Source organism: Martes martes, assembly GCF_963455335.1.
Source record: "Martes martes genome assembly, chromosome: 1".
Lineage (NCBI taxonomy): Eukaryota > Metazoa > Chordata > Mammalia > Carnivora > Mustelidae > Martes > Martes martes.
The window spans coordinates 68301220-68313239 of record NC_137888.1 but is presented as its reverse complement, the minus strand read 5'-3'; the positions used below and the strand labels follow the sequence as shown (position 1 = coordinate 68313239).

Genomic DNA, 12020 nt, shown 5'->3' with positions numbered 1-12020 from the left:
TTTTACAGTGGAAAATCTAGTTGGAAAAGCAGTGTGTATACATGCTAGTGGTCACACATAGTAAAAGAGAAGGATGCCAGAAATTCCTTTCCTCTCCTTCCCACTCTCACCACACACACACACACGCACACACACACACACACACACCCTTTATCTCATTAATGCACCTGTTTACATGACCAGGAAATATTCAGCTCATAAAACTCTAAGGCAGGACTAGGATTAATGCTGGTAAAGTCTAAAATGAGAATATTTCTAAATGAAGTTTCACCTGTCAGGAACATGCAGATTACCTTCTGCCTAAGTCCAGCTTGCCTACATCAAAACAGGTGACCCATAGGGAAAAACGAGAACAAGTACGGAGGTCATTATTTTCACCCAGTGCCCATTATATTCACCTGTTGACCGACTAGTGCAGTAATTTGGCAGAATGAATCCAAAGAGAAGTGCTGATTAAATAAAGCAAGGTGAGTTTTGTTTGTTTTATTTGATTTAACTTTTGAAACATAAGATGAATAAACCATTTTAAATGACTTGCAAACACAGTTGTTCCTTCAAAGTCTATGACTAATAAACAGGAAAAGATCAGAGTAGAAAACACAAGGAAAAAGAAATGAATAATTTCATGATACAGAAAGAAAAAAACCCTAAAACTGAACGAAATGTGTGAATAGGGAAAGTAACAGATTTTTGTTAAAACTTCTAACTTGCTACTATTTTTAGTCAATGACTTTTGGAAGAAGTTGAATAGTAGTTTTTTTGATGGTGTATTTCCTTAGTTCCCTAAAGAAAACTAGTCACAAAAAGAAGTATTTTCCTCACAGCACTAGTAATTTTTAGACACTTGTTCCATGACAAAAACTTACTTCACAAAGCGAAGCTTTTAGTCACAAGCTGAACGAATAGTGAACATACAGATAGACCAGTGAAAATTTAGCACCATTACTGGAAAATAATGTTTGAAACCTTATTTCAGGCGAATTTATTTCAATATCTTGGTGGTAAAGAGAATGCTACCCATAAAAACTCTACATTTTCTTTGGTTTCATGATGTGTCTAGGTGAGGACTAATTTTTTTATTTACTTAATGTCTCAGTAGGTTTTCTGAATCTAAGGACTTTTGCGCTTCATAAATTCTGCAATATTTTCAGCCATTATCTCTTCAAATACTGCTTCATCCCCATATTACTTTTTTTTTTCTTTTGGAACTTCTATTAAACATTATGTTGGATCATCTCATTCCAACTTCAGCGTCTCTAAAGATTTCTTAGTGTTCCTCTTTCTCTCTCTCCTATATTCTTGATAATTTCAACTCTCCCACTTAGTCCTTATCCAATTATTTTTTATTAACCCATTCATTTTTATGACTATTTTTTTACTTTTTATTGAATTCCTTTCCAAATCTTTTATGTTTTCATTTCCTTAAGATTTTAGTCATTTTAAACATACTTATTTTATTATTTCTATATGATAATTATCTGAAGGCCTTAGGGATTTAATCCTATTTGTTGTGTCTACTGACCCATTCTTAAGAATGAGTGACTGTCTTCGGAATTTTTAAATTGAGCGTTGCAAACTCATCTTCATGCAGCTTAACTGTGAGAATCCTGGCAGCCTAATTTGAAAGCTTGTAACATCAAGAATGTTTTGTTTGCTTCTTCTGGATAACTCAGAGGTTTTAGTATCCCATCAATCCTTGTTATATTTCTCAGTTTAGGTTTTTACACACCAAGGAGGTAGTATTAAACTGCAAGCCATGGGGCACACGGGTGGCTCAGTCGGTTGAGCGTCTCTGTCTTCAGCTCAGGTAATGAACCTGAAGTCCCAGCATCAAGTCTCTTGTCAGGCTGCCTGATGGGCAGGGAGTCTGCTTTTCCTCTCCCTTTGCTCTTTCTCTCACTCTCTCTCAAATAAAAAAATAACTCCAAGCCAACAAGAGACAGGACTACAGCTACAAATTCTTAAGCTTCTCTGTAGTCTCCCAGTGCTGGTGGGTGGGTTTTCTTCTTCATCTACCCCTTTCCTACAGGTACAGTGCTTAAAGGATGCTGATTTTATGCATGGATGTTGTGCTAATTTCCCACTTTGTACAAACTCAAGGCCTTATAACCTATTTCCATATGGGCATTGAAATTCAAATCCCTGTAATGCCTGGACCAATACCTAACTCTTGCCCCATCCATGGAGCAGCCAATGTTAGCTCACATACTCCTCTATTTCTCGGTCTTTTCCTCATTTTTGCATGATGAGTGTTTCCTTAATTTCTTGAAAGCTCAGCCGTTCATTTAAATGGACATTTGTTATCTTTTAGCTGGCATTTCTAGGTGATTTGAAGCAGAAGGGTTTTTGGATTATCTAGTCAGCCAATTGTCAGAAACAGAAAAGTATAAAGAATTGTATAAATACAACTCTTACAAAATTTTATAAATTTCAGGTACAGCATAGGAAAGAAACTGCTACATGTTTTAAAACTTCAGATTGCTGGGGCCCCTGGGTGGCTCAGAGGGTTAAAGCCTCTGCCTTCACCTTGGGTCATGACCCCAGGGTCCTGGGATCGAGCCCCACATCGGGCTCTCTCCTTGGCGGGGAGCCTGCTTCCTCCTCTCTCTCTATCTCTCTCTGCCTGCCTCTCTGCCTACTTGTGATCTCTCTCTGTCAAAAAAATAAATAAAATATATTTAAAAAAAAAACTTCAGATTGCTATTTAAAAAGTAATTGTATTGCAAATGTCATATACTCTAGCTTGAGGTTTCAAAGACTATTTCTATTACAGTCAGGGGGTTATACAAGAAAAAAAACTTTAAAAAATCAAACCAAGTAAGTAATTTTCATCCCTAAAAATAATAAAAAGTTCCACCCTGCTATAGCTGACACACTCGTGAAAATGAAAAATTACATGCTACAGTCACAGAACCTATAAGAAACTAGAGTGGTTTCCAAGTATTCCACCTAAGTTTACATTTGCAAGCCATTTAAAACAATGTTATATTATTTATTATTAAGCCCAGAACAGTCTTAATATTTAGGAACGGTCTTAATATGCAGGATGAGTGTATATGTAGAAAGAGGTTAGTAAATTTAAAATACATAGCAAGAAGCTAATTATAGAGCAAGGGTTACAATTTAAATGCCTTTTTATGTCAAATATATGAATGCTTTTCATTTTACATTGAACTTGCTTTTAAGAGTTACATTAAATCTTTTGTCTTTTAAAATGTAATATATACAAGGAAATGCAACATAATCTGTACCTTTTGGCTAGATGGTTCTTTTTCAGTGATGGAAAAATAAATGTTTTTAATCAATTCCACTAGTACATCAATTTAATAGCAAGCCTTCCCAGCCCCCTCTCCAAAATAGTTCCACTACTCGTCCACTTGTATCCATGTATATGGCTACCCACAGTCAAAGCCACTATCATCTCTTTCCTGGATTCTGCAATAGACTCTTTACTGAAATAGCTGCCAGTACTCTAAAACAAAGCTCAACACCTTTTTTTCTATAAAAGGCCATACAGGAAATATTCCAGGCATTACAGGTCATACAATCTCAGTTGCAAATATTCAAGTCTGCCTTCACAGCACAAAAGTGGCCACAGATTACATATACACAAATGAATTCCAATATATTCCAATAAAACTTTATTTGTGAACACTACAGTTCAAATAACATATAATTTTGATGTTATAAAATATTATTCTTCTCTTGATTTACTCCTAACTATTTGAAATGTAAAATGTAAACTATTTTTAGCTCACAGGACTTAGGAAAACAGGTGGTGAGGATTTGGCCTGTGGGCCACAATTTGCCCACCTTGCTCTAGCCCCTGCTCTAGTCCCCCCCTTTTAATCTACTGTCCACCCAGCAGCCAGTGTGATCTTTTTAAAATTAAAATCATTCAATTCCCCAAAATCTTGAGGATTGTTAAGATTTTCTATCACACCTAAAATAAGTGCCAAAATTTTCACTGTGGCTTTCTAAGTCCTATGGCACGTGAGCTTTGCTACCATTCTCTATTACCTGTGTGCAACTCTCCTGTTTACTATGATCTTTGTAGACCAATGTTTTCCAAAATGCAGGTTGCAACCCATCAGGAGTCACAAATCAATGTAATGAGTCCTAACCAATGATTTTTAAAAATGAAATGGTATATAAAACACCAGGTAATGTCATGGATATTTAGCAACCTATTCACCCTGGCCAACTGTGATAAACCCTTAAGAAATACAGTGGAGAAATGTTACAGTATCAATTAAGAATAGGTGATACCATCTCTTCTTTATTGGCATCTCACTTTATTTTCTGGCATATGTTATGATGGTAAATTTTAGTATCCCTAAAATGGGAGCATTAAAGTTGATCAGTTTAATTTTAGAGTATTCAAATTTTTAGTTGTGAAGTGTAGAATTTATCTGTCAAAAAATCTATAAAGCTTTTCAAACCAAGTTTCTATAACAAACCTTTAGAGTGTGTCAACTGCAACATTCTATTTAAACTATTACTGAAGACACTTAAAAAAAGGATTTTATTATTAAAAAGAAAAATAACAAAATAAAAAAATACAAAGACGATCAAATTCAGTTGCAGGATCTGTAAATACAAATAGTGACAATACTGATTAAAATGTTAACTCTATAGAAAACTTCAAATTGTCTGAATCAAATTCTAAAAAGAAAAAAATACAAGACTTTTACAGTGAAGGTGATTTAAAGATGTAGTTTTACCCAAATATGCAAAACCCAGTATTTCTCAAAAGCCCAATGTTTTATACTCATATTGTTATAAGTGAAACCTTAAAAATTAAAGATACTTGTAACAGGGTATGTTTGAATATTTTTCAAGAGAGACAATTACTACTCTAAGTTCTTAGCCATTTATGACTGTTAATGAAGATTATTGATAATGAATATAATCTGGCAAAGGAGCAAAGATTCACTCTGCTGTAGGGAAAAATTATATTTACAGCATAAAAGGTGATGCTTATTTTATAGTAAGATAGTTGACAAAAATTATTAACAGTATACTCTTGTATCTATTAGGAAAACAATTAGGAGCAATGTTTATTTTGTAATTAGAGTCTGGTATGTGACTCTATCGTGTATGGTATATGATCTGGTATATGATCCAATTCAGTGATGTTGCAAGTTGTATAAAATTTTAGTTTACATCAAATAGCCAGAAAAGTCCCACTAAATATATTAAGTAAGGTGTTATTAAAATGGCAGCTTAAAAAAATGGCAGCTTAGTATTACTTCTCCCAGAAACGCTCCCCATTTTAAAAGCATGCTTAGGGGCGCCTGAGTGGCTCAGTGGATTAAAGCCTCTGCCTTCAGCTCAGGTCATGATCCCAGGGTGCTGGGATTGAGCCCTGCATCGGGGCTCTCTGCTCAGCAGGGAGCCTGCTTCCCCCTTCTCTCTCTGCCAGCCTCTCTGGCTATCTGTGATCTCGTCAAATAAATAAAATCTTAAAAATTAAAAAAAATTTTTTTAAAAAAAGCATGCTTAGTCCAAAGGTATGCAAAGTTCGTGTGGGAATTCAGACATCAAGGCACCCTCCCACACAATGCAGCAAATCATACTACAAAGGTAACGCAAGACCTCAGATTAGATTGAGCCCAAGGACAGCTCTCTCCATCTTTCCTGTGCCCCCAAGCTGAAATTTCTAGGGCATCCTAACTCATTAATTGCAAACAGAATTTCCAGAAAATGCCCTTAATGGGGAGTTGGAAAGTCCTAAATCCAGACCTAAGACCCTAATCCAGACTTAAGTCCTTTCATCATTTCCTTCTTCTGCACAAGAACTGGTAATTAGCAAATTAAAGGGTTAATATAGGTTTAGCTCGGGAATGTTTACTAAAAGCTGCTGTCTACTCAAGTTACATTAAAAGAGGTGAATTAACATGAACTACACCTAGTTAGGCGTTCCCTAAACCAATGTTGTAACCCTTTCTCCAGCCAGCAGGCCTGAGTAAACCACAGGCTCCCACAAATAAAAGTGGCTCATTATCACATTAACTCTCAATGAAAGAGGAAAGGGGTGGTGATAAGAATCCTACTTAATATTTCATAAAATAGCTAGTGCTTGTTTCAATTATCTTTCACCTCTGAATTGCAGCGTTCTGTTTCTATAAAGAATATGAATGTGCTTTCCGAGAATTTTACTGGGGGTGGGGGCGGGCAACATACTTAACTCGTTGTCACTGGTACAGACGCTTTCACTTTTCTTCTAAATTTTATACGAAGAACCAATGATACATGACTCTGACCTACTTTCAAGATAAATAATAGCCACTACTAAGTAGCCACTACCTGGAGATCAGCCCTTGCCTAAATATATTGAACTCATTTTTCATAAAAGCCAGCTATACAAACAATAAAATCAAACAAAAAATCTTTTTTTCTTTACTCCTTTTTTTCTTTACTCCTTAATCTGTACACACCCATCCACTAACATACACATAACCATTTCATCTCCATAATTTTTGCTTTAGGAATTCTTCCTAAGTGGAATTTATTATAAACATTTTGTATACGTAGAGTAGGAATGCTAAATGAAAAGGATAAGAAACATAGATATTCTAGTGTAGATTTGTTCCAGTGCTATTAAAGCTTTTTACTTTTATTGGATAAATATAATTCACAGAATCAAGGTTTATAAAACATTCATAGAGAGCAAGCTTAATCTCTAACTAGTAAGTCCAAATTTGGATGTGTCTTTTCTAACACAAGTGATTTTCACTCATTCAATTACAACTAGATCAATACAACATAGTGTCTAATAACAGTGCAAGCTCAAGTAGATCTGAGTTCTACCACTTTCTAGCTAATGTAATGTTGGGCAAAGTGGTTGTAATATTTGCTAAGCCTCATTTTCCTCATTTGTAAAATAGGTATGACAGATTTGCCTCATGGGCTTGTCAGGATAAAATGAAATCATCTGTGAAAAGCATATACACTCTACCCTAATGGCCTAATGGCTGTTTTAGCAAATGTTTGCCATTCGGTTTGATGAAAGCTCCAATGTAATAGTGGAAGCTACAGTTACTTCAAGAAGCTTCTCGCTTTTAGATTAAAAGTGAAATACTAAAAAAGGCTTAACACTATTAGTGAATATAAACATGTAAGCAAACAAAAATATTGCTATAACTCAAATTTACTTTTTCAATGTAAATGTATACCATAAATAATGTAATTTAAGCCACTTTCCCAAATCTAAGCCAAGAATTCATTTCAACATACCTGAAAGAGAAAATACCTATTTAATTTCACTCATTTGAAAAAATGTTTAATTTATAGACGGGGAAAAAATGCATATTTACCTTCCACCCCACTCCCAAAAGCTAAATCTCTCCAAGGATCTAAATGTTATAAAACAGGAAACTGGTGAAGATTAGGAAGCTATTTCAACTGACACTACTGGATAGGCTACAAAACTATCATAGATGAAAAATTTCATTTGAGGTCTATCATGCAATAGCCCTAAATATACATAACATATAAGTACTTTCTCCAACCACATTCCATTATGATATTCCTCTGTCCTCTGTTGACAGCAATATTAAATTCCCTTTCTTGACATACTTTCTGTTTGCTTTAAAATAACCACAGCTCAGTAAGCTGGGGTAGATGCAGCAGCCACTCACTCATTCTAGTACAACTCAATCTTGTCCCTTCCCCTCTCAGAGAACTTTTGAGGGAAGAGAACTCAGATAACCCACAGACAGTGACTTTTGTGAGGTTATAAACATATACTCTGTTTCTTAACATTTCCAAGACTATTCAAAGTTGTGTCCATGGTGGACTTTAACAAAGGCTTTCATAATATAATTTAATACTATTACATAAGAACATAAAAGGGTCTGACAAGAGACATAGGTGGACTCTGTTGATATGTTAATGTGTTTTCAAAAAGTTGTGTAAATAAAATCCTATTTCAAAAGCAGTGAGAGATTAGAAAGGCTGTGATTTATTAAAAACACACTCATACATACAAACAAAAAAATCCTCTGTAGTTAATCTCTTCACAGAGTAAGCCTCCCTTTGGGTTTATGTTTGGAAGTTTGCAGAATCCTAAACAGAGTATTCCTAAGTGAGCATGGCCATTGCAAGGCAACTTAATAAATTTAGAAAAAGAAAAATTACATTTTCTTACATGTGGGAAATAAACGCCCTCTTAGGGCAATCAATTTCCCATTCCTTTTATTATACGCATCAATATAAAGCATGCTTAAGTGAAAAGATTTTATTGTGGCCATAAAAGTAATTGATTTCTAGTTTTTTGGTTTTTTTAAAAAAAACACACACTAAATACATTCCACAGTTTTGTCCTGTAACTTTTTTGCATGACCATATTTCCCCGAAGGTTCAGGGGCAATAAACCTTCTTCTCCAATGAAAACACGAACAAAGTTCCGTAAATTTAAAAAAAAAAAAAAGGAAAAGTTTGGCACTAAGGCATAATTTCTCCAGTCCTATCTTTATCTCCACCCAGGATACTGACACACCTAATCCCATTCAACAGTCATTGAACACCAAGGCAATGGGTGGCTGAAGCTAATAATACGAGTACGGGTTTAAAAAAAGGAAAAACAAAAACCAGGAGAGCCCATAAACACGAGGAACCTTAAGCAAGGTCATGGAATTTTCTAACTAGAAGGTCCCGAACTAGACAAACCCTCTGGGATTCCAGAAAGAAAGAACAGAAGCTCCGAGAGGGAGACCAGGTCTTTCAGGGAGTTACAAGCAGAAGCGGGGTCCGGTCGGCAAGTCGCTACCTAAGCACCGGACCCCACAAAGGGAAGCCAGGACCAGAACCGCCGCCCCAGGTGCGGTGCTCGGTGGGCTGCCCCCCGGCTGCTCCCGCCAGCCAGCTCCACACTCACAGGGCAGAGGCGGTGCCGGGAGGCCCGGGAGAGACAGCGAGCGAGGCGGGTACAGACGCTCCGCGCGCGAGGAAAGAGTGCCCCAAGGTGAGGCTGAGGAAAGGGTGAAGGGTGTGGAGGGCAGGGGCGCCCAGAAGTGGAGAAAGGGGCCTAGCTCTCACCCTTGTCGCACGCCAGCAAGAAAAGCTTCTCATTCAGAGTGTTCTCCTCCTTCACCTCCCGCACATCCTTCAGCGCCATCACCTCGTTCGGCGACGAAGAGGAGGATGGGGAAGAAGGTAGGGAGGAGGAGGAGGCGCCCGAGAGATCCGTGCTCGGGTACAGGGCCGCCATCATCTCGGCCCATGAAGGGGGTAGGCCGGGAGACGGGGGCGGGGCCCCCACCAGCCCCGACCCCGACCCCAGCCCCGCCCCAGGGCTGGAAAAGGGATGAGTCGTTCCCACGGCCGCCTCAGCGCGCGGCCCGTTGGCCCCGAAGGGCGTCGCCTCCCCTCGGAGCCAGCAGTCGCCCTCCACTGACAGCCCCAAACTGGTGGCGGCGCATGCGCGGCCCCGGGGCCAGCGCCCCCTCCCCAGCCGCCGGCGCCCGGGTCGAGCAGGTCCGCGCCCCTCCGGGGACGACAGAGTGGCGCGCGCCAGGGCGGCAGCCGAGCGCGGGGCCGTGCCAGGAGCCGCGGGGGCCGCACTGGGGGCGGCCCGGCCCGGGAGGAGGATGAGAGATCTGTGGGAAAGGAGCTCCGAGAGCGATTCTGCGCACGTCGGACTCCCGGGCTGTGGCAACCGCCGGCCCAGCTGCGCCGGGAGATGTTCGCGACTCTCCTCACGTCATCTTCCGCTCTGCTATAGCGACGACAGAGGGGCGGGCTCGCTGGTGGGCGGGGCCGTTGTGGGGGCGGGGTCTACGCGCGCCACGCCCCCGGTCCTCGCCGACCCGCTGCAGCCTCGAAAGGCTTCAAGTTACTGCTGAGGGCTAAGTGAATGGCCCAGTGCGTCCTCTGCAAATCTGGGTTGTTGAAGTAATTTCCCTGCGGTTTTCTGATGCATGTAAATATGCAGCGGTATGGTTATTGAACCTTTGACGACTTAATGTGGTTTATCTAATTATTTCTTGTTTTTGTCCTCTGCCTAAAGCAGAAAGGAGAGGACCCTGGTTACGCCGCTAGACTGGTGCTTGCGCGCGTGTGTTTGGGCTAGCTATACTCATTTCTAGACTATTTTTTCAACAACTTGTTTGTGATATCAAATTAGCATAACGTTCTCGATGTCATACATTCTAATGTAATTCAAGTGTACCGACATGTAACCATTGGATACGCACGTTTTTAGCATCTATTCTACCTCCATTCCAGTGTTTTCTTCACTTTTATAAATTTGATTTTAAGAGATGTGTGTTAGGCAAAAGCTAACTGAAGCACAGTAAGTACTACTTTCTTGAATAATTTTTTTTAAAAAGCATATTCTTGCACCTTTCAAAGCTAAGGGTAAAACTGCAACTCCTATATTGAATAATTCTTACTGCTTTTCAGAACTATACGAAAATCAAAATTGTGCCCCCAGTACTTAGGTTTTTAAAGGCAATACATAAATTTATGTCAGAATATCTTATAGATGAGGGAAATACTTACTATTCAGGTTGATATATTCCATCTCTGTTCTTACCATCACTAACTCCCAAATTTCTCAAATACATCTTTCTCACCATTCAAAGCCCTCTTTAGATCTTCTCTAATAGAAGGCCTTAGGTAGATGGCAAGATCCGCCCACCTTTCCAAACATTGTCATATATTTACTTCACAATAGTCAATTATCTATTGAATCATTTCAGCTTTTTTAAATCTGTAATATATCATAAGTCTTCCCCATTCTATACTGTTTCCAAGTTTGCATATTTGTAAACTTGGAATGTTTGGTGGAATGTCAAAATTGTTCACTGTTAATTTGTAGCCAGTGAAAATAGAGGTTCATTTTTGGGTTTGTATGTGTGCTTACTTACACTCTTCACAGTCCAAGAAATTTTTTATTCAGTGGGACAACTCTAATGCTGACCCATGCAAAAGTTCCAGAGTACTGAAGGGTAAAAATTCAGATAGCTCCAAATATAAAAACCACTTTAATCTGAAGTCTTTTCAAGCTTCTGAGTTCGTGATTTCTCATCCGTAAGGAGTCCCACAGGGGCTGGATTAATTTCTTATATTCAGGGGAATTCCAATCTACTTCATTTAGTAAATAATCCTGGGAGGCAAAATTATTAGGGGACCTCCTTCCCTATTTCAGAATAAGCCAGTATTGCAACTGCATCCTGTTCTTTAGTTTTTTGAAACATCTCAGATGCAGTATATTCTCTCTTTCCTTGTCTGGTACATGTTTTATCCAGCATAAATTGGGGTATTTTAGCATCCCCTCTATAATGGGTTTATTGTGCATCTGTGACAGTAAGATGATAGAATCATGAGGAGCAATGGCAGTGCAAGATTCAGAAGCAACACATTACTCAAAACAACTCACTAATCTGTGCAAAAGAGCCATCAACTTCAGTCAGAGAAGAGAAAAATCCAGATTCTGATCTAGTCTTAAAAATAGAACAGATCCCCCCCCAAAAAGAATAGGAATGTCTGGCTGGCTCAGTCGAAAGAGCATGTAACTCTCCTCCTACACTGGGCATAGAGCCTAGTTTAAAAAAAAAAAAAAAGTATAGAAGAGATCCTATCTACATCTCCAAAATTTATGCCTCTCTCTCACTACTCTCGGGCCACATTTGCCTGTTAGTGAAATGTATGTGAGATCATTTCTGCTTCAGAGACTTTGTTCCCTCTGCTGAATGTTTATCACCTATCTCCTCATCATTCATATTTCAGTCTAAATATCTCATCCTTAGAGAGACCATTCCTGAACACCCAAACTAAAATCTTCACCCCAATTCCCAAGTCAGTCTCTATTACATTACCATCTTATTTCCCCTGCTGCATTTTATCACTGTCTAAAATTCCTATTTGTTCATTCTCTCTCTCTACTAGGATATAACATTCATGAAGTCAGAGAACTCTGTCTATATCTTTCTTAACCGAATCCCCATATTTCTAGTATCATACCTAAATCACAACAAATTTATGTTAATCAGCGGATTCCCTCAAATTATTTC

General features: G+C 38.7%; 1 protein-coding gene across 14 annotated transcripts in view; it reads right to left on the bottom strand.

Annotated features, from left to right (window-relative positions):
- TRPC1 (transient receptor potential cation channel subfamily C member 1) overlaps positions 1-9217 on the bottom strand; it is a gene marked incomplete at its 5' end in the record, with an annotated part of 70928 nt that extends 61711 nt beyond the window's left edge. For 7 of the 14 annotated variants that reach the window (XM_080817293.1, XM_080817299.1, XM_080817301.1 and 4 more), the window contains one exon: positions 9043-9217. In XM_080817293.1, coding sequence (XP_080673419.1) covers positions 9043-9217 — 175 coding nt within the window. The remainder of the gene's footprint in view (positions 1-9042) is intronic. The other 7 variants (XM_080817302.1, XM_080817304.1, XM_080817303.1 and 4 more) reach the window with 1 other exon arrangement.
- Between the last annotated feature and the right edge of the window lie 2803 nt (positions 9218-12020).